Here is a 23,876-nt window from a genome sequence, read left to right as displayed (position 1 = left end):
GAACAATGATCTTCAGTTCAGTAAGGCCTTCATTTATAATTAAAAGAATAGATTTATGGACTTCACCAAGTTGTACATGCAGAACTCTACTCCCTGAATGTACAGATATGAAAATTTAGAGCAGTATGACCCCTTATTAGCTTGGCAGGACTTCAGACTAATTCCTGGATTGATTCTGGTAAAATCAGTTCTGTGGCCATTTTAGAAATGGAACAAAGCGTTTTATAAATTTAACAAAAGACAGAAAACCTAAAAGCTCAATGTGATCTAAGCTCAATGTGATCTAGGCACGAGTATCAAATAAAAGCAATCTACTTCTACCTTTTTCCTGACTTTTCTCTCTGTATTGTGATGACTTGTATCTGTTTTTTTTAATTAGATTGCAGATATTTTGGTCTAATTTCTGCATTTTAGTTCAATTTTTCTCAGTGCAGATGTAACACCTGATGAATTTTATGTCTCTACAATACTGTACACCAAGAGTTGTTGGATTTTGGCATTATTTCTCTCTCTTTAACCCTATGGCATCTTCACCTAGTTACATTTCTGTTACATGGGAAACAGTCTTAACAGATGCCTGTAGAAAGAAATCTATAAGAGAACTTTTTTAAATTGAAAAATTTAAAAAGACAAACAAAGACAAACATTCACCATGCAAAATTCAGCTTTAGCGCACAGTTTCAGTAGTTTATGTGGTAGTTTGTTAATGCAAACCATATCATATGGAGCCTGAGAGTGCAAGCTTAGATACAAAGAGACCTGTATAACCTAAGATGAGGCTGGGGTCACGAGCAAAAATCCATTCTTCCCTAGCTTACATGTCACAATGTAGTGGGTGACCTGAACTTTGAATGATCCACCTGAGATCCCAGAAATAGCATAGCAGTGCAATTAGGTAATTGACCGTGACGAGGATCAAGATAGATTGCCAGAAGTAGAGCACTGTGGTTTTGCTTATGATATCTGAGTATTTTTGTCTGGACTTGTCTCAGTTATTTTTGTATGTACTTTGTTTCAATATGCCAGATTTTATTCTAGAGGGAGTTGGAAATATGCAGTGTGTCAGGTAGGTTGGTGTGCATTAGCACGTGGTCTCTAGGCTGAATGCAGCCTAAAGGATGCGTCTAATCAGAGTCCGTCACCATTTTCCTTCCAGAGGAGGCAGGGGTGCTGTTCAGACAAGAAATGCCTCCTCAGCAGCTGAGTGCAGTCCCCGGTCTGCGCTCAAAGGTGAAGGAAGGGATGAGTGGCTGTGTGCAGTGCTTCGGGGTGTGCCGATAAGGTCTCCTTCCTCCATGGGCTCTCCCATAAGTAAAGTTTATTATGGGTATATAAGTCTGTCCAAGAAGAGTTCTGCAAATACTCCTGTTATACGGAAAAATGCAGCTGGCAATTATCAGATATCATTTGGGTCCAACCTGGGTTTTTGTCGTTCTGAAAAGTTTATTTTGGAGTTTTAGATCCATTTTAATGGAGTGTAAGACAAAGGTAACACAATAACTAGACTAGATAGGCTATGCTTCTGTGAACAGTAGCCTAACCAGAAGCTTTAGCTGAGTCCTTGTAAATCTTTTGATCTGTAATACGTATAAGAAAAACCTCACTTTCCAGAAAAGGTAAAGCTTTTGTTAGAATTGGTCCAGCTGAGAGAATGAGATTCTTGGTATATTTTTCTTTAGGTACGTAATAGAAAATTTTCCTTATTGACTGGTAGAGAGGCAAGCAATGTCAATTTTTCCAGAGTTTTTCCAGATTTCTTAGTGGAGAGGATTGGAAATATAACCTGTGGGAATTTCTCCTCTGCCTCTTCCCAAGCAGCCTGCAGGGTTTTCATTCTGAAAAGAGCTTTGCAGCCCCAAACAATTTTTTATTTGCTCTTGACATTATCTAGTGGGTTTCCAGCTGGTGCTTCAGAGAACTACAGTCTTTTTTTTTCTGTTGTGGGGAGACAAACGAGGTCACCTGAAGTAATTTTCCTGCTTCTTTTAACATTTGTCAATGAACAAGCTTACAGTACATGAGCACTTTAGCAGCCCCTCATATTTATGTCATGATTGATGGCAGACTCTTAAATTTGCTGAGGGAAATATAAACATATTTGCCAATTTTCCAATACTACCTGTTTTATTCCATTTCCTTGAGCATCATCTACCCGTTAATTTCTCTGTGATATACTCTTTATCCCCTCCTTTACTGACTTTTATTTTATGGGTTTATTTTAGGGCGATTCTTTATTCAGACTATAGGTTAGCATTTGGGAGTTGAGAGTCATGGAATCTGTTCCTGTTTCTGTTGATAAACTACGTGTGACCTTGGACAACTCATTTGTTCCTACTCTTATTTTAAAAGAATTGTAGTCAGGTTTGTCTTGCAAGGGAGCGTTAATCAGTGGTAGTAATATTCTTTACAAAAAAAGGCTCTCTACTGGAGAACTGTAGCATGCTTTTTCCCCTTATCTTTCTTTTAGCTTTTCTCCCCCTCCTTTTCCTTTCCTTGTTTATTCTTGAACTCACTTTTCTCTTTCCATTCCAAACCTATTAGAACTATAACAAGAAATCCCTGCATAATTTAAAGCCTGGTAACGGAGCTTGTTGCTTTCCTTATTAATTGTGTTGTAAGGTGTGCTAAAATGTGCTTTCTTTGTGTTATAAAATTAAATTAATGCATTTACCTAATAGTTAATAATTTAATTTTTGTATCATCTTTTTCCCTTTGCTTTTCATGCTAGTCCATATATAGAGGATCTCCGGTTTGTACAATGATTCTATGTAATTTTTATTGTTTTTTCCACTTGAAATTAAATATTTTTTTCTACAAATAATAACATGCAGTGGTCTTAAAAAATCTCTCATTACCTATAGCTATATTTGTCTGAAAAGTGAAATTGCACCATTCAGTGATTTTCTTTTTTTAAATTAAGAATTTGTTAGTTGATTGCGAAAATGCCCTAAAAATACAAAATCTATGTGAAATGCATTTCATAATTGTTATCATTCTTGTGTGTGGGAGTAACACGTGTTTTCTTTCCTATATAGATTAAGCTTGTCAACATAAACTCAACTGATATTGCTGATGGCAGGCCTTCTATTGTGCTTGGCTTAGTGTGGACCATAATTTTATATTTTCAGGTACTACATTTTTTATACTTCAGTGTAGCTTGCGCAAATAATGGTTCAGATCATCATTTCATATGAACTGGTGCAGTCCCAGTCTTTCACCACAGCTAAGTTACTTTATAACTAGCTGAGGATCTGATGCTCAGTAAAGTAACGGTTGATGGTAAGGATGCTTCATATTGGGTAAAATTAAATACTTGTGTTTGGAATAAATTAGTCTGGGCCTAAAATGGAGTCCCTTCATCACTGGAACATATTCTTCCACTTTCTTTGAAGAATACAACAGAACAACAAAAGGAAAGATTAGAATTGTGTATTCTTGGCACAAATACCTTGAGCAACGTCAGTGGTGATTGTGCTGTATGTCTAATTCCAGTGTATATGATGTCAGATAGTAGTTATTTTCAGGCAATACATGTAAACATGCTGATTTCACTGGGAGATGTAGGTATTTGCAGGGACAAAATTTAGCTGTGAATGGTGTAGATGGAGAGGGGTTTGAATTTGTAGATGAGAAATCATTTGCATTCTGTTGAAGTTAGGTGGGAGGGAAAAATGGTTTTCTAAATCCTGTCCATATGAGTTAACAAAATGAGTCACTGCTCAACAATTTAAAAAAACCACAACTGATTTTGTTGATGCTCTTTATGGAGTTTTTTGGCTTTGGCTCTCTTTTAATGTAGCTTTCACGTTTCAGAGATGCTGTTCTCCTAAGCACCAACCAGTTCGATGCCTCATTGATTCAGTTCTCCTTCTCACAAAAAAAAAAGTTAGCCAGAATGATATTAATATTTTTATTTTAATTTATAGCTCATTGAGATGAACAGGGAAAATTATGCTTCTCAGAGTTACCGAAACTCTAGTTCTCTGCTTCAGTTTTACTTGGGTCATTTTTGAGCTTTCCTTTAGTTATCACAAGCAGATACATCATTTTAACGTGAATGAAATCAGAAATGCATGAGAACTGTGCTTCTCATCGTGGCAGACTCATTCTGTGGTGTGACAAAACTTTTTTTTTTAAGTAGACAGCATAGACAATCTTGCAACATCCTCTGCATATAACCTTTTTCATGTTAAAGAACCAAACTGCTAGTCAACTTAATGTTTTTTAAAAAATCAAGTTAATGATTTTCATTTGATGAAAGGCATGATGCAAATAACTGTCACACCCTTGGCCAGCACTACTAATGCATTTTGCCTGAAGTACATTCGCTATTCCTTCACAAGGTACCTCTAAGCAAAGCCACAATTGAATTTGTGCCAAAACAGTACAATGGTAAATAAAGAACTATCTGGATGAGATCATTGAGGACACTTCCATTCTTTAATTAAGTGACCCTCCTCTGAAATTAGTGAATCAATAACATGACACACGTGCTTATGGTTCTAGCTGTAGGGTGTCAAGAAAGTCAATGATTGCTAGATGTTCTGTACTTCTGAAATTAAGACCATTGTCTGGGAAGGTATTTTAATGTGCAGTTAAATAAAACACAGTGTCTTAACCATAGCTTCTCTCCAACTTCATTTTGTCAGTTGTATTAGGAAATTATTTAAGAAACTGGTGAAAATTAAGAAGATTATCTACAAACAGTCCATTAACATTTTTTCCCCACAGATTGAAGAGCTTACTAGCAACCTCCCACAGCTGCAGTCGTTGTCTAGCAGCGCTTCTTCTGTGGAGAGTGTTGTCAGTTCAGAAACTGCGAGTCCCCCAAGCAAACGGAAGGTGGTAACCAAGGTCCAAGGAAGTGCCAGGAAGGCTTTGTTAAAATGGATACAGTACACAGCAGCAAAGTAAGTAACCTACAAATGAACTGAACATATATCTTAAGTGCAAACTTTTTCTTCAGATTCTAAACTCTCTTGGTCAGGGATTGTCCTTTTGCTCTGTGTTAATGTAGCACCTCCCCATGATCATATTCTTTTTGACAACTGAGGCTGCTAAATGTTACCACCGTACAACAAGCAAGTAATAAATAATGATTTGCATTAATTTTACAAGCAATTGTATTTTATAGTTTCTGAATAATGAATTGACAGAATGAGGAACTGAAAGGGGAATTAGATGCCTGAATGACAATATATTAGTCCTGCTACCAAAGTACTTGATGTGACAATGTAAGTCCCACACCGACGTAGCATTCCTCAGTGACACAGCTTGTAGAAGCACTAAATTCTGGCACTTGGTGTTTAAAAGCAGGTGATGAAAAATTTATAATATCCTTCTGCAGTTTTGTGATGCAAGGGAAAAAAATACAAAAAAGTGCCCTGAATATTAATTCTTTTTAATCCATGTTATTTTGGATTTATTTCTTGCTATCACTTGTCAACTTAAGAATCTTCTCCTTTATTTGGTATAATTATCCCACATTTGCTCTGCTTCCAAAAGTCATTAAAAAAGTGCGTAAATTGCATCAAAGATACAATAGTAGTTTGATGGCTTCCACAATAAGCAAATAAAAATCAAAGATATAAAAGAACAGAATGGATTTACTTGCTCAAATTACGGAATCACTGCTATTTGAAGAGATCAGTCATATGTAAAATGTGAGGGGAAACGGCCAGTTATGGAATGGTGCCTGAGAGAAAAGAAATATAATTGTAATGATACAGACTTTCTCCGTTTCTCCAGTAAATAGGTAGAATACAGTAATTTATAGTGCAGTACAGTCTAATTTGGCATTCTTCCTACTGTACTGTTGTCAGTAAGAGATAGGCAACTGAAAAGGTGTCAGCTGTGATTTCCAGACATGTAAACAAACAAAATACAAACATAAATTAAACTGTTCATAAATTAATGCAGTTCGTAAGTGAAACTGTCAATGTTATTGGGAAGAGTAGGCAAAACGTGTTGAAAGAAGCCTAGAGGAAGGATGGTACACTTTGCCTAGCCCTACTTCACATTGTAATTTGCAAGGGCCAGCCCATTGAAGTCAGTGAAAACGTTTCACTGATCACAGTGAGCTTTGAATGAAGCCTTCATTCAGTTAGTGTTGCTGTGAACCTCCCAATGGCAAGACTACCTCAGTGTCTAAGTGTGTCCTCAAAGGAAGTTTGCATGCTCAAAGTAAAAAAGTTTTGCAGTCTGTGACCACCATACCTTTCCGAATTACTTTTAAAGGAAGCAGTCAGAAGTGTGATTCACTTCTGACTGCTTTCTCATTGTATATTGCTATTTCTTGATCATTTGTGTTTAAGTTTTAGTGAGCGTTCTGGGTGTATGAAATTATAGTGTCACTCATGGTTTTCGTAAGAATATAAAGAAATTAGTGTGTTACATTTTCACGTGAACAGCAGTGGCGTCACTGTTCATGCTTTCATTGTAAAACATAACAGATCAATGCAATTAGTTAGTTGGGAGTTTTTTTGGTTGGTTTGTGGTGTTTTTTCTGTATGATACTGATGTACCTCACTGAACTGCAGTAGTTATAATGGAGGGAGATATGAAGTGCTTTATAGTGAGGGAGAGAATAGTGAATGAATCTCCATGCATCCACAGACTCTGTGTGTGTTGTACAAGAACCTTGAGAGCCTTGGGGCTCTTCATCTGTTCAAAATACCATTGACTTATTGCCACCAGCAAGCCCACTAGAGACAAATACAGTGTGTATATGACAAAAATCTCTTGGATCTTTCTTGGGCAGAAATGAATTTATGCAATGGATGGATGGAGATGTACTCAACCTGATAAGCATTGCAGGAACAGCAGGTGGTTTAGGTTTTATGATGGGTAGCCACTATGTGGAGCATTCTGTCTCCTCCCCTATTGCATCTGGTCCTGATGTTGTTGCAAGCCACTTCTTTTTTTTTTTTTTTTTCCTTTCATATTCTTTAGGCAAGTTGGAATTGAAATCAAAGATTTTGGACAAAGTTGGAGGAACGGTGTTGCATTTCATTCCGTTATTCATGCTATCCGCCCAGATTTAGTGGACATGGACAAAGTGAGGGGAAGGTCAAATAGAGAAAACCTGGAAGAAGCCTTCACAATCGCCGAAGCAGAACTAGGAATTCCAAGGCTCCTTGATCCAGAAGGTACCTAATGCATAGTTGAAAAAAGTTTGAACTGCTTGTATGGGTTAAATCAGGTGTGCTAATTTATAGTGTGTAGACATTTAAGGAGCATTTTATGCCATTCAGCTAAAAATTAATTTACCATGTTCTATACTTGTCTAGATGTGGATGTTGACAAGCCAGATGAAAAGTCTGTCATGACCTATGTAGCCCAGTTTTTGAAGTACTATCCTGATCCTCATCATACAGTGACTGATGTGCAGGAGAATGATGTAAGTTCCTCTTACATAACTATACAAATCAGCATAAGGGGGGCTTTATAAATACATTTTATAACTCTCATAGTTCATTATGTTTCCTTTTGATGAGCAGTTCAAGTGAAAAGCAAGCACAATAAGAAAACTGGGAAAGATTATCTGAGAATAAAGGAACCAGTGTTGCAGATATTTATTAGTGGATGGAGAAAATAGAATGGTGATCCTGCAGAGATTTCCCTGCCTTCAGCAGTAGGACCCAAAAAGAACATGAACAGTTGTTGTAGACAGTAGCAAACCAATAGATCCTAAAGTTCCCTGAGAGGTTTTCAAGCATAACACCAATGAGATTGCTTCAGATAACAAATTATTGCAATGTGTCACTTCTGTTTCTATCACACTGGGTTCCTAGATAAGAACAAGAGTAGTCCAAGAGATTGTTTAGGTATAGTCTTTGGGCTCAGGTGGCAGTTACAATTTAGACACAGGTTTCTTTCTATTGTGCAGTAGTGTTTGACTATTTTGCTCTAAGGAATTTTTTTCAGTCATGTTTTTTTCTTGCTTTTTGTTTTGTGTATGCTCTAGTGCACTGCCTTTGCACTAGAATGGTTATACTCAGTGGTGCCAAGTGATCATGACTCACTTCCTAATCCTGATCATTTGCTTTCTTTATGGCAAACACAGGAAACACTGCTGAGACAATCTGCTCAGCCCCAGCAAGAGAGAAAGAGGAAGCACTCTTTATCTGTGTTTCCTTGCATTCCCTACAGAGCTATAGAAGAGCTTTGAAAAGGGTGAATCTTCTTCCTTATGGCTATGTGTGGCTAAGGCAGCTGTAGTTTTGCTTTCTGATTTCAGTGCCTGAGCACTGCAATTTTTAATTTTCCTTGCTGCAACATTGGTCTGAGGACATGCGTGTGCCGATGCCACAGCATACCACTGAGCAATGGGGCTGCTGAAGCAGGGGGAGTGAGCACTGAAGCCTCATGCTATGGCCTGTGGCAGGCTAAGGCAGTCCCATCATCTCCATACCATGGCACACAATGCAGTATCTGCTGCCAACAGCCTCGGCCAAGTCTGCTGCCTGTGCTGGGATTGGATTTTGAGGAACAGCCTCACCACCTTCTCCTGAGCTTTAGGCAGAGACAATGCAGGAGAATGCAGGACTCAGCCACTCCATGCTCTGCCTGCCTCTGGCTATATCCAATGAGACAATAGCACATAAGCTGTGATAGGGAAACTACTAAGTTGCCTCCAGAATTCCTAGTGAATTACTAGGAAGTGAAACAACACAAATTCATTAGTTTGACATCCTTAGCTCAAGACCACTTCCTCTTCCTAGATATTGCTAAGATATTCCAGAAGCAATCCAGGTGAATTTTGGTAGAACTGCTGGTCCTCTGAGTTTCACACTGCAGAAATCAGTAATTCCCAGACTTTAAGAAGAAAGTGAGGATTTGACATTGCGCTACATTTCTAATGTCATCATTCTTCGTTTCCCTGAGGCAGAACTATATTCCTTCTTGCGCACCAAATGGAATGCCTGGCAGTTTGAGACAAGCTCCACTTCTCCAGTGGAGTCTCCAGGCAAAAATAGATATGGGGCCCTCAATTTTTTCTTACACAAATTCTGCTTATCCATCTCTGGAGAAATTCTGATACCTACCAGGCACCTATGTCCACTCTATACCTTGCTTCCTCCTGCTGTCCATCATGACTTCCAATGCCCGCAGCTCTGGTCATGGTACAAAATGGTGACCACACAGCAGCTGACAGCTTGATGGGAAAGAGATCTGGATGGATCCAGGCCAGTAAGTAATGCACAAAAGGTCCCGGACCCCAAGTAATCATTGGTCCTGAAGCAGTGAAATGCATAGAAAAAACAGTACAATGCTTTCATCTACTCGGGACTGGATACATATAAGTTCTCAAATGGCTACAATTTTGGCAATAAAAGACTTTGGTCTTTTATTACTATAAACTGTTGTATTTCTGTCATATATCACAGAGAGAAACTTATTTTGCACTTTCCAGGGAGAATCTGTCAACAGGTAATCAAATTTCTCATACTCAGAGCTTGCATTTTAAGATATTTGATCTGTTCACAGAAAAATCATGATAGGTTTGGCAGATTTCATATCAAAATTCCAACAAGTGTTAGGACATTAGTTTACACAGTTCTGGAGGAGAGGGGAAAGAAGCCAGGGTTTAATGTAGTTGATCCTGTTGACTACAGGATACCTAGATGAAACAAGATATCCAGATAATCCTTGGCAAAATAAGAGCGTCATTTCTATTACATGATACTTATGGAAAGATTCTAGTGCTGAAAATCCAACATATTGTATTCCATACTTATACAGTATTTGAAGGGAAAATTGAAAAAAAAAATTAATCAAATGTTTTGTAATAAATATCTTGTGGAGTGGTGTTTTTTTTTCACTGAGTGCTTTCACATCTTTTTAGTAATTCTTGATTGCATATGGGTTCATGAATATTAGGCAAAGGTTCATTTAAATCACCAGGTTAAGTAGGGCTATCACAACAGCAGATCCAAATTGATAGTGTTGTCAGCAGGTCAAGGGAGGCTGCTTGTTGGTGAGAACACACCTGGATCACTGTATCCAGCTCTGGGCTTCTCAGTACAAGAGATCTGGACATATTGGAGAGAGTCTAATGAAGGGACATAATGATGATCAAGGGATTGGAGCATCTGTCTTGTGAGGAAAGGCTGAGAAAGCTGGGACTGTTCAGCCAGGAGAAGGAAGGCTCAGGGATCTTATCAATGTGTGTAAATACCTGGAGGGAGGGTGCAAAAAGGATGGAGCCAGGCTCTTTTTAGTATTGCCCAGTGACTGCACCGGAGGCAAATGAAACACAGCAGGTTCCCTCTGAACATCAGAAGAAGCTTTTTCACTGTGAGGGTGGCCGAGCACTGGTAACTAGTTGCCCAGAAAGGTGTATCCGTCCCTGGAGGTATTCAAAAGTTGTCTGGACGTGGTCCTAGGCAACTAGCTCTAGGTGTCCCTGCCTTGAGCAGGGGTTTTGGACCAGATGACCACCAGAGGTCCCTTTTGACCTCAACCATTCTGTGATTTTGGCAATTCTGTGGTAATATTTAAAAGCATATTTGATATATTTAAGATATTTTTTTTTAATGGAACAGCAACAGTAGAGGTCTTCTGGCAAAGCAAGAGGAATGCTCTTTTCTAAATGGCATCATGCAACAATGGAGATTTAAATTCCTTTGAAAAAATAGAAAAGTAGATTCTGTTTATAAGAGCAAAACCTATTTTCTTTAGTACTTAAGGAAACATTCATGAACTTACCTCTGCAAATTTAAGCGACATCTTTTTTGATAGAAGTAATTGCTTGGAATCATAGTATAGCAACTGACTTTCTTGACTACACAAGCCATTTAAGTGCCTTTTTTTAACCCCTTTCTGCACCTATGGTTATTCTGATATTTACCTTGCTAAATTAATTGACTGGAAAAATTATAAAGGAGAGAATACTTCTTTTCTCAGTGTACGGTTGGCAGTGAATCAGATAAAAGATATTTGCGTACCTATATAATCCACTTAGTTTGAAAATTCATTTATTATTTTTTTCAAGAAGTGTTGTCCACAAGTTCTGTTCTGGGTATGCAAACATATGCAAGATCAGACTAAACATGTAACATGTTCATTTTAAAATAGCCCTTTTATGTTTTGTGGAAACCATGTAAAGGAATTGGATGCCTTTGTGATCACCACAGCTAACAGCGCAAGGTAGAACAGTACCTGTTGCCTCCTTCCCTCTTACTGACCTGGAATATCCATGACCATCAAAAAGCTTTCCTTAGGAGTTTTGCATTATTTGGTTAGTTTAGTTATTTAGGACAGGATTCATCCATCTTTAAGAATGTAAAAGCTAGGTACTTACATTCCACCTGTAATCAGCAAGAGACAGACACTTTTCCAGATGGCATCTTTCTTAAGATGGTGTCCTAAATAAACTGTCTTCTCGAAGTTCATGCTGCATAGCATTTTAACAGAGTTAAAACTGCCTCAGATTAATCCTTTCCTTAGGTAATGATAGATAAAATGTTGCTGGCAGTTGATTAAAAAAGAAATCCAGACGTGCTTTATATTTTTGTGAACAGTGTAATGCCCCTATTCTTAGCCTTTCTGTCTTCCCCCTGAAGTCTAGTATAAGGAAACATATCTCACAGAACGGTAGAATCCAGGCACCTGGGACAGATAACCTAGCAAGACTCTTATCCCTTAAGCTCCTGGGGTACGCTTCATTTCTTGTTTTCCAAAATTAAACTTTTAGGGTGTATTCCATCTCACCTGTGTTAAGTGCCTGCTGTAGAATGAGATGAGTCAGGCAGTAGATGCTAGATGCAACTGGTTTTTTTCCATCTGTCAAAAAGAACTGAAAGAGTGACTATCTATCTCAGTTGCAGATGCCTACATTCAGTTAGAAGAATCCTACTTGAGAGTGGAGTGTGTCTGGGTGGTTTTTGATGGTGGGGGGAAGGATTTCTAACCCTTTCACCCTGCACTCCAGCCAACTCACCCACCACTGTGTTTCCTTAAGATGTGTTGTCCACACAAATTTCCTATTCATCTTCCCTCCTGATTCAATGCCCAGTTTATGAGGAATTTTCACTGGAAGTGGGGTGATGATTGAAGCTTATCCCTTATTTGTGGTCAGAGGGAACAGCTATTAGCATGTGCATTTCCAGAATTAAAAGAGTTCTAATATCTCATGCATGGACCAGCTATGCACATACGTGAACTTGTGTAGTCAACACATCTCAAAGAATCAGTTACTCTAAGGTAAGTAACTATTTTTCCAGATAAAATAAATCATATAGTGACTAGTAATCTGGAAATCAGATCTAATATGAAAACTACTTTACTAGATGTGAAACAGACACATGAATGTGATAATATTTTAAGTACCTCTTGTATTCTTACACATATGGCTCTTTTATTGTTCTCTCTGGACTTTCTGCTTGCTTTGCTTTATTTTGTTTGCTTCTTTTTTTTCCTCCTTCTTCTTGTTTTCCCATTTGTTTCATATTGCTAGGAACTTCAAGCAATCCCAACTTTTGTCATTTCTTTTATGAAATTTAAGGTAAGGTACATTGGCTTGCTAGCCTTACATTAATCTTTCCAAAAAACAAATCAATGAACATAATGGGTCTAAGTCTGCCTTCTTACATGAGCTGATCCTAACAGCCTAATGCTTAATTTTGCAAATACTTTCACAGAAACATTATAGAAAAGCCAACATTAGAGAAAAAGCCAACATTATAGAAAAGTCAACTTTCCTGTAATAAATCTCAGACTGTGCTTTTTGTTTTCTAAAATGTAGATATCAACATGAAAAAAAATAGATTATAGATTGATGTTTCTACTCATCTAATCTCATTTTAGATGGATATTTTTGTATGTCTTTAGGTTTATAGCCTAGATACTAGATTGTATATATGATCGTGTAAGTGATGTATGTGGACTGTGTGTTGGAAGGAGAGAGCATTCATGTGTAATTGCATGACATGCACTGCTCCTTTTTCACATAAATTATGATTTTTTTAAAAATATACCTTTTTAATCATCTTGGACATTTAGATACTTGTAATTGTCTAGCATTAATGAGAGAAGTTCAGAAATCTGACATGGAATATTTGAAATGAATATTCAGAGGTGAAACTGGAAGGCTGCAGAAGTGAATATATTAGGAAACAAATAACAGGTGACACTGCAGTCAGTCAATAGTGTTTATCATTTTACCTGACCCAATTCATTACAATAATTTTTTTGGGGGGTTGTTTTTTTTTAATATAGAAGCAACAGGTTATTTTCAAGTATGATCAAGGGTTCATCTTGTATTGTGTATAAGTAACTAGTGATATATGTTGAAGTGAGGATTAATACTGATAGCAGAATTATTCCCATCTTCTCAATCCATTCAAGTAAGTTTGGGCAGCTTTAAGGGGACCTTATTGTACATTCTTAGGCTTACATGGCCCCAGTGCATTGCTGCTTAAACTAGTGGAGATTTAAAGTGGTGAAAGCTTTGTGAATTTCTTTATCTGTATCAATTTAACTGTAGAGGAGGCACTCTCCTTCAAAGTATTTCTGATATAAAGTCTTTCTCTTTTTGTGCTCTGATAAGCAAGTAATTCAGAAGATAATCCTGTCACCTCTAACATCTTTATGCCAGCAGAGCTCCCCAATGTAAGAGGAATTTCCTGAGCAGCAACTGCAAAAATAACTTTCTGAGCTCTTCCAGTGATTTTACTGTCTGCTTTTACAGAGAGGCGTTAATAGGTCATCCCTGAAGATGATGCTTGGCTCAGCATTCACCATGCACCTGTGATACTGTTGTCAATGAAAGTGCTTCACACATATGCATCAGTAACACATATATGTAAACCAGAGTTTTCAAAAAGAATAGCGTAATTAATTGAATTCATTTATAAGCATTTTTAAAGGGACTTCATTTTCTCAGCACATAGGCAATACAGTTGTTCAACATCCCTGGAAAAGAGGTGACTTAATTTTTTAGATTTAGAAGTTCGTATTTGAAAATTCTATCCTGCCTGTGCTTGAGAATTTGAACAGTTCACCTGGTGTATAATTACATATTAGAGAAACCGACAAAGTATTCTTTTTGCAGTCCATAATTAAATTTCTTATGAAACACAGATGTGTATTTTTAGCTCTTCAAACACCAAAGTATTCTGTATTATGTAATTTTCAAATTAACTCTGACATATCAGTTAATAAAATAATGTTTTGACTATGGTCTGGGCTGAAAACTTTATTTGTAAATTTAAATTGTACTCAGTTATCATACTGGAACTCATAACCACTTTTTTCTAATTACCTTCTTTGATGTTCTTTGGCAGTTGAGTGCTCCCGTTCTGTTCGTCTCTGCAAATCAGTGAATATTCATAGAATGGTGTCAGGATAAATTAATACTTTAAAATTATGTTTGGAAGTACCATAAGTCATAGTGGTTTAGATAAATTGAAATAAATAGGATCAGAGATCAATGATCCTCATACTGAAGAAAGCACAAATAGTTATAATTATCCTAGATAACTTTTCTTTGATGGTTTATGTTCTGATGGGTATGCTACTTCAGATGTACAGGCTTTAGAAAATAGTTTACATATCTGTAAGAATATCCTTTTGATACTTTTTTACTACGAGTAAGTACCACTAGGCACTAATGAAAGTCTCGTTTTAGGAATGATAGCTCATTAAGCCTGGGGAGTGTTGGTGACAGGTGCCTTGGTGTCTAAGAAAGTGAATCTTTTATGTCAGTTGCCTAACTGAGACTTTAAAATGCTTTTGTATCATCCAAGGACCACAGAAACAAATTTGAGGTGATAAGTGATGCGCTGAACTGGAAACCTGTGAAAATGTATGAATAAGTAAATAAAATTAGTTAAGAATTCTCTCTTCTTGTATCTTCTACTCACAGGGGAGTAGTCCTGGCTTTGCTGTTTTTCTCAAAGGATCTTAGCATTATTTTTCCACACACAGAGCCAGCTATCAGACCAGAAAAGCAGGAATTTTATTTTCCTTCTCTATGTTTAAATGATTTGAGAAGTTGGAACCACTAGGAGTTTTGGTTTCTTGGGACACTATGTGCAGTCAAGGAAATCCCAGCATTACAAACAGCTGGAGCAGGGAAATGTCACCTGTGTCCTGTACTCTTTCTCAGGTACCAGCTTTAGGTGAGCGTCAGAAGACAGGAGATATAGTATGATATTACCAGCACAGCTGCTGTAAAATCATGTTAACCTTGCTGCAACTACCCAGCTAAGAATTTAGATATAATACCTGTGATGTTTGCACAATGTGTTGTGCAAATTCTGTCCAACCAACTACCGCTGTTTTGAGTAGAAGATTAGTGAGAGAGCTAGTAGAAATACGTCAAAGAAGGGTTTCTTTCCTATCTGAGGATCCTGTCCTTTTCTCAGCTGAAATGAAGCAATAGCTCTACACTTCAAAAATTGTTAAGGGAAGTTATATTTTAGATATTTGAGGCAACTTTCAGAGAAAGGAACCACAATTTGTTCCTTTCCCAGCTTAGGATCTTTCCTCAAAAGAAAGTATATTGTTTCTTAAATATGGTCAGTGGCTATTTTTTTTTATCACTGTTTTTCTTCTCTCACGTAATGCTTGAAACGTAATCGTTCATTTTAGGTGATTAACTCATATGATCTAGTGTTGCATTTGTTTGCTGTAATAGATGTGTTTCTGACAAATTTTACTATAATATGGCTTCTTTGGTTTCAAAGAGTAGCTTCTGTTTAAGAGCCAGCACATATGATTCATTGCTTGGAAATCTGAGACAGACACTTGTATTCTACTTGGTTAGCTTGCTTATACAGTGCAAAAAAACCCCCACCTTTCTGTTGTCTGCTAACCCTCTCATATAACATGCTCACAGATCTGAGATTTCCTGTTAGTGTTTTTCTGTTCACTGCCAGGTCACTGAATTCTGCTGAGAACTTTGCAGCCTTGCAAAGCCCCAGTGCCATGACAGACTGAAGTGTTAAAGCAGAACTGTAAAAGAAATACGGTGTTCGTGAAAGCCATAAAATGGCACAGAAGGAAAATAAACAATACAATTGGGTTTTCTTTATTTTTATTTTCATTTTCCTTCTTAAAACATTCTCTATCAAATTATTTTGCCAGCTTCTGACCTTGGAGCTTGATGTCAAGGATTGCCCTGAAGTCACTTGGAAAATAACTTTTTTTTCATCAATAGCAGACTGGATAATAAAATGGTGGTAAAAGATAATAAAATCCGCTCCTGTCTCAGCTCAATTAACTTTTACTGAAAATTGACCATGAAAATATGCGGAAGTCTATAATGAGCTGCTAACGTGTATTTAAAGGACTTTGTGTTAATTTAACATCGGATGAGAACTGCAAGTAATATCTCTGATACTGCAATGTCCCAAATTGTTGTGATTTCACCACTGTAAGACTCATGACTAAATCTTGAGTTCTCCTCTTATAGTCAGGAAGTGCTTTTCTGTTAGCCTGTATGAAGAAAAGTGATGAGAGAATTTGGCCCAGATGTTCTATTGCCTTTCACTACAACTAATGACCTTGACTCGCTAGAGAGATGTTAATTTCTGGACTATATCTGACACCTCTACTAATAGGCTGCAATGTTGTTTTTTTTTGTTTGTGGTTGTACTAAATCATAGAAGGAAGACAGAGTGATGCTGAGAGACCTAAAAGTGTGGGCAGAACAATTTGAAAGAGACTTAGCCCGAGCACAGGTGGCAGAAACAAGCTTACAGGAGAAATACCAGGTAAGCAGTAGGGAGAATTTTGTATAAGAAGTTATTGTCATCGTTACGTATAACATGTACTGCAGTATTTTATGCAATCTGTGTATAAGCAAGTTGATACACTGTAGTTTAAAGAAATAAGGACACAAACGGTCTTGCCTTTTATTGGTGGAGGAATTACAATGTCAGCTCCAGCTTTGCTACGTAGGACAGTGCACAGATGGTTTGCCTAACACAGAGCTTTTTCTAGCAGTGTGAAGAAGGACTGTCCTAGTTAGAAAGGAGCATGTGTTTGTACAGTCCTTCCAGATCCTGCATGATACAGCTCAGATGGGAGGTATGACTGAAGGCTGGATGAGGTGACAGGTGGAGAGGACAGGGCTTTGAGCTTTATTTTTAATCCCTCTCAAAGGTTAACATATAAATTGGCAATATAAATTTTGGCCTAAATTTTCTCCCGAAGCTGGGCTGTTTTCTGAAAATAGCCACTGTCTGTCCCAAGTAGCATTTAATTCATTTGCTGGTTTATTAGGTCAATTATTATTTCCTTTCATATAGAGTTCAGGTATTTGATACCTGAAGGAAAATACCTAAGTCCTACCTATATTTCCCTAGAGGATTCTACAGTTTATTTAGACTTTTAATAAAATGCATTTCAGTGTAAATATGTAAGTTTAGTGCTACTACTCTTTTGAAAGGATTAGGACTTCTATCAGTACAAAATTGTCATAAGTTGTAGTACTCCAGCAGAGTCGAAGAATTTCATTCTTTGACTGTACTACATTGATTTGATTTTCTCTTTGTGCAGTCATTTAAGCATTTCAGAGTACAATATGAGGTAAAGAGGAAACAGATTGAACTTGTAACCCAGTCATTAAGGAAAGATGGTAAATTATCACTTGACCAAGCTATGGTGAAGCAGGCATGGGACAGAGTTTCTTCCAGGGTAAGTTGAAAATTATTACTCCATATATTTTTTATTAAATGAAGGATGAGAATTTAAAAGCATTTAGACACCTGTTTGCTATTGATTTTATTAGGCATTAGAAACCTAAAAATGGACCAAATTTCTAGCATTGTTGAATTATTTTGCATTTATTCTGAGAACATTTACTGCGCTGTCATCTTTAATATTGCTCAAAGACAGAATATGAACTTTAAGAAAAGGACTATACTTTGAGGTTTCCCTTTATTTCAAAGTGTGTTAATAGTGCTTAGTCAAGTTCAAAACATTGCTGATAAAAAGAAAAGCATGTGCAATGCCCCTTCAAAATGCCATGTTTTAATGTAAATTGCTAGTTATCTGAGAAATTCTAATACAGCATTTTTAATGTAACTAAAAAAAGTTTCTGTGTAATACTCTAATATTTTATCAATAAATGAGGCTTTAATGCTATTTTTGACCTGGTTGCAACGGTAATAAATCAATATTAGTATTTGTGATTGTAATTTTGTAATAATTAAATGAAAAAAAACAAGGGAGTTTGTCCCAAATAAGACATTATTAAATCATTAGTACTCAATGTATATTAATGGAATTTTTTTATCTCATATATTTAACAGAGGACCTGTTTAAAAGTATTCTGGAGTTTTGACATAGTTTTCATTCCCATAACTGGGACTGACAATAAGATATGGTGTTTTACTGCTATATTCTAAATGCCACAGTCCTTTGAGACTCATTTGCACTTTACACATAGAAAATACGTTCAAAATAGAAGTAAAAAGATTTTAGGCAAGAGTATGAAATAAATTACATCAAGTGGAAGAAGGTCGCACATCTATTGCTGTGCCTGTTAACTGATGAAATTCTAGATCTTTAGCTTGTCAGTTGTTCCAGATTATATGTGGTCAGTTCTGTAACTCAATTACCATTCTGGAAGGGAAATACATGAATCAACAAATCCTTATAGAGACTTTGTTGCCTGTGAGAATGTTATAATTTTGGAACTAATGTGAAGCAATATACCTAGGTTTGTATCAAACGTACTCTGTTATGTAGGATTTTGGTCTTACAGTATAAAGTTTGATTTTTCTCAAGATACTTGTTTGTGTAGTTAAACAAGGAAGGAATTTCAATCCTCTTACTTTTATTTCCTAGCTGCTTGATTGGCACATACACCTTGATAAATCTCTTCCTGCACCTTTGGGTACCATAGGTGCTTGGCTTTATAGAGCAGAGGCTGCTCTGAGGGAAGAAGTAACTGTTCAGCAAGCTCATGAGGAAACAGCGAATACGATACACCGGAAGCTTGAACAACATAAGGTAGACCTATATGCATTCATTCTGTGCATTATATTTCATTGTTTCCAAAGCTGTAAATGACCCATACTATACAACGAAAGATTATTATTTCTAGTTTCTGTGGGTGGTTCCATCTTGATGGTAGCTAAAGTTAGGTGTCTTTCAGTGATGACTTGAACTGTGATATCTGTGTATCTTACAAGCAGTATTCAAAATTGCTTTTGCACATTCTGGCTTCTTCTATCTGAAGAATATCGGGTATTAATATTTTAATTGTTCCCCTGTTCTTGTATTACTGTTGGGTAAAATTCCATAGGGAGCTCAAAGGTTGGGTACATTGTTCAACCAATATGAACTTATTAGGTGTAACAGGAGAGAGAGAGCAAACATACTAAGTATGCTGATGGTCAGTGCAGGTGATATACACTGGGGGAAAAACTAGACTAAAGTGAATTTTCATAGTATTGTGATGACAAATAGCATGAGAACTCTCCTCTGCGGGTAAACAGAAAACTTTCCTGGATGAATTTAAATACCTTTGCCATTATTCGCTGCTGAGGTCAAGTTCTCATTTAAAATCAAAACTGTGAGGTTAGTGCATTTACATAAAATATATGAGAAAAATATAGACAGAAGTTGTTGGTGGAGGATAAAAGAAACTGAACCAGTAAATGGGATAGAGAATGGAAAAAGATGGTGTAGAGAAATATACACTTGCACTTGCAGCAGTAAGGCTGTATTTTATATTGCTTTTTTCCATTATTGCTACTCTTTTAAAACTTGATTGTAGTTTTGTTATTTTTTGTGTTTTGGATATGAGTGAGGGTTTTTATTAAAAAGTAATGCCATATAACGAAAAGCTGATAAGTTTCATAGTCATCTTGGAACAGCTGTGACAACCAATGGTAGTTTATCTGGAAGATCAGTTGGTTCTTCCGATTACTCTTTATTGGAACAGTGGCAGCTATTCTAACTTAAGCAGTGGCTAATGAAATTTCACAAAAACAATATTAAAATCCATGAGAAAGACATTGCTTTCTTTCAAGGTCTAGTCTCTTGTAATGCTAAACTTCATTACCTTTCTTATTAACATCAAATGTTTCAGGATTCATAAGATTGTTTAAAAAAAAACAAGACAAACATTTTAGTTCTTATAATGTGAACACTATAGACCTCCTTTAGCTACATTCATAAGAAACACAAAAGAGTGTATCCTAAACTGTGTTTTCTTTGCATCAGAAATGCTGTGGTGCGGGATTTCTATGCCAACAAATAAACTTTGATTTAGGTTAATCTGTGCCAGGGAAGTTTTCCCATGGGAGAGGGAAGGAGAAAGCTGCAAGAGAAACATGTGTAATTGTATCTGTTCCTGGAGCTTGTTTTGTCACTCAGATTTGCATTGATGAATCCTAATGTGCTGTTGGATAGTACCAGAAATGCATTAGTGGGGGGGTTTTTCAGTCCTTGTTTCCTAGGAAATTGTTGGTGTTGGTTTGTTATGGTTTTGTTCAAATAACGTAATCGCTTTCTCTATATCTTTGTCTCATCTGACAATGGGTTATTTTAGTGAACTTTATAGTTTATGGCCATTTTGAATCTAATACAAAAATGTACCATCTTATTTGGACAAACCTTCATGGAATCAGGCAAGCACTTAAGTTTATTTTAGTTAATACTGATGCCAAGATTCAGAAATTAAGGACAATGCCTGCGCTTGTTGAGGGTCATTTTGCAGAGCAGGATTGCACTTCATGAGAACACTATATGCAAGTTTTTGTGGGCTTCCAGTTGGTGTTGTATGAAACTACTGGGGTTAATTTTGATTTACCAATGCACGTTAGGGGCATCCCTTTTTGTCTGGCAAGGTCTCAAATGCAGCTAGCTGAGATACTTGTTCCAAGTCTTTCCTTTATGTGAGAATATGTTAGTCACAGGATACCTACCCTCAGTGGAGTTTTTGGCATAGTAAAATCAGCGCCTCGCTGCTGAGAAAGCCTAGTTCATTTCTCTTCACAACAAGGTTTTGGATGAAGTAGAAAGCAATGAAAATATAGGTGGGTTGATGGGGATAGTGGGACCATTTGGTGAGCTGAGCCAGTGAATTATCATGAATTTCTGCTGTACAAACACTGGGGAGAAACCCTTCTTCAGCATAGGAATAAATTGACTTCTGTGATCGATACACAAGCCTGCATTTTGTTGCCCCAGGTGAGAAAGGGGGACCTCTGTATGGTTTCCTTTGCTAATACGCTTCTGAGCAGTTTGTGCCAGGAGCTGTCTGTATGCAGTAAAATACCCACTGTTCTGTGTCCTCTCAGCCACTGGGGACTTGATGTGTTATTGTTAACGGTTTCTCTTCAAAGACTAGTGCCAGTCATTCATTTTAATATGTAATCTCCAGGAAGCCGTTTGAAGCGGTGTTGCTTAGTTACAGTTGAAATGTGCTCTGCTGTAAGGTTTTTGCTGCTACAATTCCTATCACAGGAATACAGGTCAGGTACCACATTCTGCATTCATTCGTGTAATATAGAGAGAGGGATGCTGAAATCTTTTGATGCTGAGAGAGTGTGAAAAGTTCGCTGAATATTGAATATGTACTTACATAAGGAGCTATGGATCTTCTGCCTACATATAGCGGAGTAGATTAGTTGCTGAAAATTTGAATCTACGCTTTATAAAGGTTAGTATCTGTTATAAAGATGTAAAGAGTAAATTTAGCAAGATTATGCTGTTGTGATGTTAGTGTATTTGCAGACTGCATTTCAGGGATTATTTAATACAGTTAGGAGTTCTTTTTTTGTTAAACCTTTGCCGTGTATCTTCTGTTTTGAAATCTTCCATAATTGTTAGACACAGCTTTAGCAGAGCATCTTATAAGGGGGTTCCCTGTGTAAACGCTTCTGTGGTATGCATAACCTTGCATGCAAATGTGAAAGCATAATCAAATAGTTAACTACGTTGAGTCATCAGTGCAGGCTTAAAATTGTGCTTATTAGTTAGATAGCCTACCGTGAGCCGCCTTCTCTCTCTCTGTCTGTCTGTCTCTCTCTTTCTCAACCCCCCTCCACACCCCTCTCCCCCCCGTTCCCTGTCTCAATCTCTCTCTCTTTCTTAAAATTAAATCAGGATCTGCTGAAAAACATAGATGGTCACAAAAAAGCATTCCATGAGATCCACGGGGCCAGGTCTGTTAACGGAGTGCCAGTTCCACCTGACCAATTAGAGGATATGGCAGAAAGGTAAGGCTTTTAATCTCAAATAAAAATCCTCTTTGAATGAAAGGGAACCTGTTTGCTTTTTAATCTGTTCAGGTAGAAATCACTGTCTAATTATGTTTTTCTGTGGCAAATATGAAAAAATTGGAAGGGAAAACCTCATGCAATATACATAAAAATATACTGAAAAGCCTGATATTTAAAGATTGATAAGAATCAAAATAAGCTATGGGTTTTGGAAGGGAATACTTTTTTACATTGATCCTGTTATTACTTGTCTCTGGAAGAAATGTTATGTAAGAACTGCCAGGATGCATGTGAAAAAAATAAGAAAAATGACTTTGCAAAACTTAGTAACAGATGTAAGCTGATGATTTCTATGAATAAAAAAAAAATGTAATTAATTTCCTATTCAAGAACAGTCATCAGAATGATCATCATGCATAATTAAATGTTAATAGACTCTGAATTAGGTGAAATACTACAAAAAAATCTGAACTTTAACTAAAGCTTTCAGTCTCTCCTGCAAAAATGAATATTGCTGTATTTTACTACAGTGTGATTCATTTTATAGGTTTAATTTTGTTGTCTCTTCATCTGAGCTCCATCTGTTGAAGATGGAGTTTCTGGAACTGAAGTACCGTCTACTGTCACTCTTAGTCCTTGCAGAATCAAAGTTAAAATCATGGATTATCAAATATGGAAGGCGAGAGTCGGTGGAACTACTTCTTCAAAATTATATTGTAAGTTGGGTTTGTCTTCTTCTTTTTATAATTGTTTTTGAAATATTCATATTTAAGATTGCTGGAAATCAATACAAGAACAGAAACAGAAATTAGACTTGACAGACATCAACTTTATGACTTCATTCTTATGGAATATCTTTTCAGAGGTGAATCCATCTTCCCCATGGAGGAACTTTAGTCAAAATGCTAAAGTGAGAATGTTTCTCTTTGTACCATCTCTTCAAAAATAGAAATAATGTCCCAAGTGCTACCTGTCCAACCATCAACTTACCAAACATATCTGAAGGTTCCAAATCCTAGATTTTTACTTACCTTAGGTAGCAATTCCAAAGAACTTAATTTCATCATCTTTTACAACTGCATAGATGCACTTTATAATGACTATACACAGATTAAGTGTAGAGATAGAGAAGGTGTTTGGCATGCAGTCCCCCACGGTACTTTTTTTTAAGGTCTTCCAAATGAAGAAAAAAAAAAAAAAGTTATGCTGCCTCTGTGTACTTGTTCAATATACTGTAGTGATAGAGGAGTAATTTTATTCTTTCAAAGAATGATTTTTCTTCTCCTGCTCAGCATTAGTGTATTAAACCCATTACTTTCTGGAAGGAGATTGCTCCAGCTCTGCATCATCCATATATCATGTTAAGAAACAGAAGCTATTGACTTAAAAGTGCTCATTGATCTGTTCCCTTTCAGTCTTATGCTACTGTATCTTGTTAAATCCACACTTGCAGTGCCAAATAGCTGGTAGAACAGTACCCCTGCTGCATTAGGGCATGAGGGATTCTTACAAATGCAGGGCTGGGCTAAACACCTTTTTCCTCTTCTATCTAATCCATATGAGGAAAATTGCACAGAAAAATTCAGTTTGGAAAGAATTTATACAGTTGTAGAACCATTCAGAGCCAGGACACTGTGTAGAGAAAGTTATTGATGCCCCCACAGCCTGATAGTCTTTATTGCTTTGGAA

At 36.9% G+C, this 23,876-nt stretch overlaps 1 protein-coding gene across 14 annotated transcripts in view; it reads left to right on the top strand.

Annotated features, from left to right (window-relative positions):
* Nucleotides 1-23,876, top strand: part of SYNE1 (spectrin repeat containing nuclear envelope protein 1) — a 308,297-nt gene that overhangs the window by 62,509 nt on the left and 221,912 nt on the right. For 10 of the 14 annotated variants that reach the window (XM_063329322.1, XM_063329317.1, XM_063329326.1 and 7 more), the window contains 10 exons: nt 2,729-2,749; nt 3,036-3,128; nt 4,732-4,910; nt 6,952-7,148; nt 7,290-7,399; nt 16,614-16,721; nt 17,509-17,646; nt 18,802-18,966; nt 22,072-22,184; nt 22,735-22,903. In XM_063329322.1, coding sequence (XP_063185392.1) covers nt 2,729-2,749; nt 3,036-3,128; nt 4,732-4,910; nt 6,952-7,148; nt 7,290-7,399; nt 16,614-16,721; nt 17,509-17,646; nt 18,802-18,966; nt 22,072-22,184; nt 22,735-22,903 — 1,293 coding nt within the window. Of the gene's footprint in view, nt 1-2,728; nt 2,750-3,035; nt 3,129-4,731; nt 4,911-6,951; nt 7,149-7,289; nt 7,400-16,613; nt 16,722-17,508; nt 17,647-18,801; nt 18,967-21,035; nt 21,154-21,366; nt 21,626-22,071; nt 22,185-22,734; nt 22,904-23,876 lie in introns of those variants that run through there. The other 4 variants (XM_063329329.1, XM_063329318.1, XM_063329328.1 and 1 more) reach the window with 3 other exon arrangements.

This window comes from Chroicocephalus ridibundus, chromosome 3 (genome assembly GCF_963924245.1).
Source record: "Chroicocephalus ridibundus chromosome 3, bChrRid1.1, whole genome shotgun sequence".
NCBI classification, from domain to species: domain Eukaryota; kingdom Metazoa; phylum Chordata; class Aves; order Charadriiformes; family Laridae; genus Chroicocephalus; species Chroicocephalus ridibundus.
Note: the sequence above shows the minus strand (reverse complement) of the source record. Positions and strands in the feature narration are given on the sequence as shown.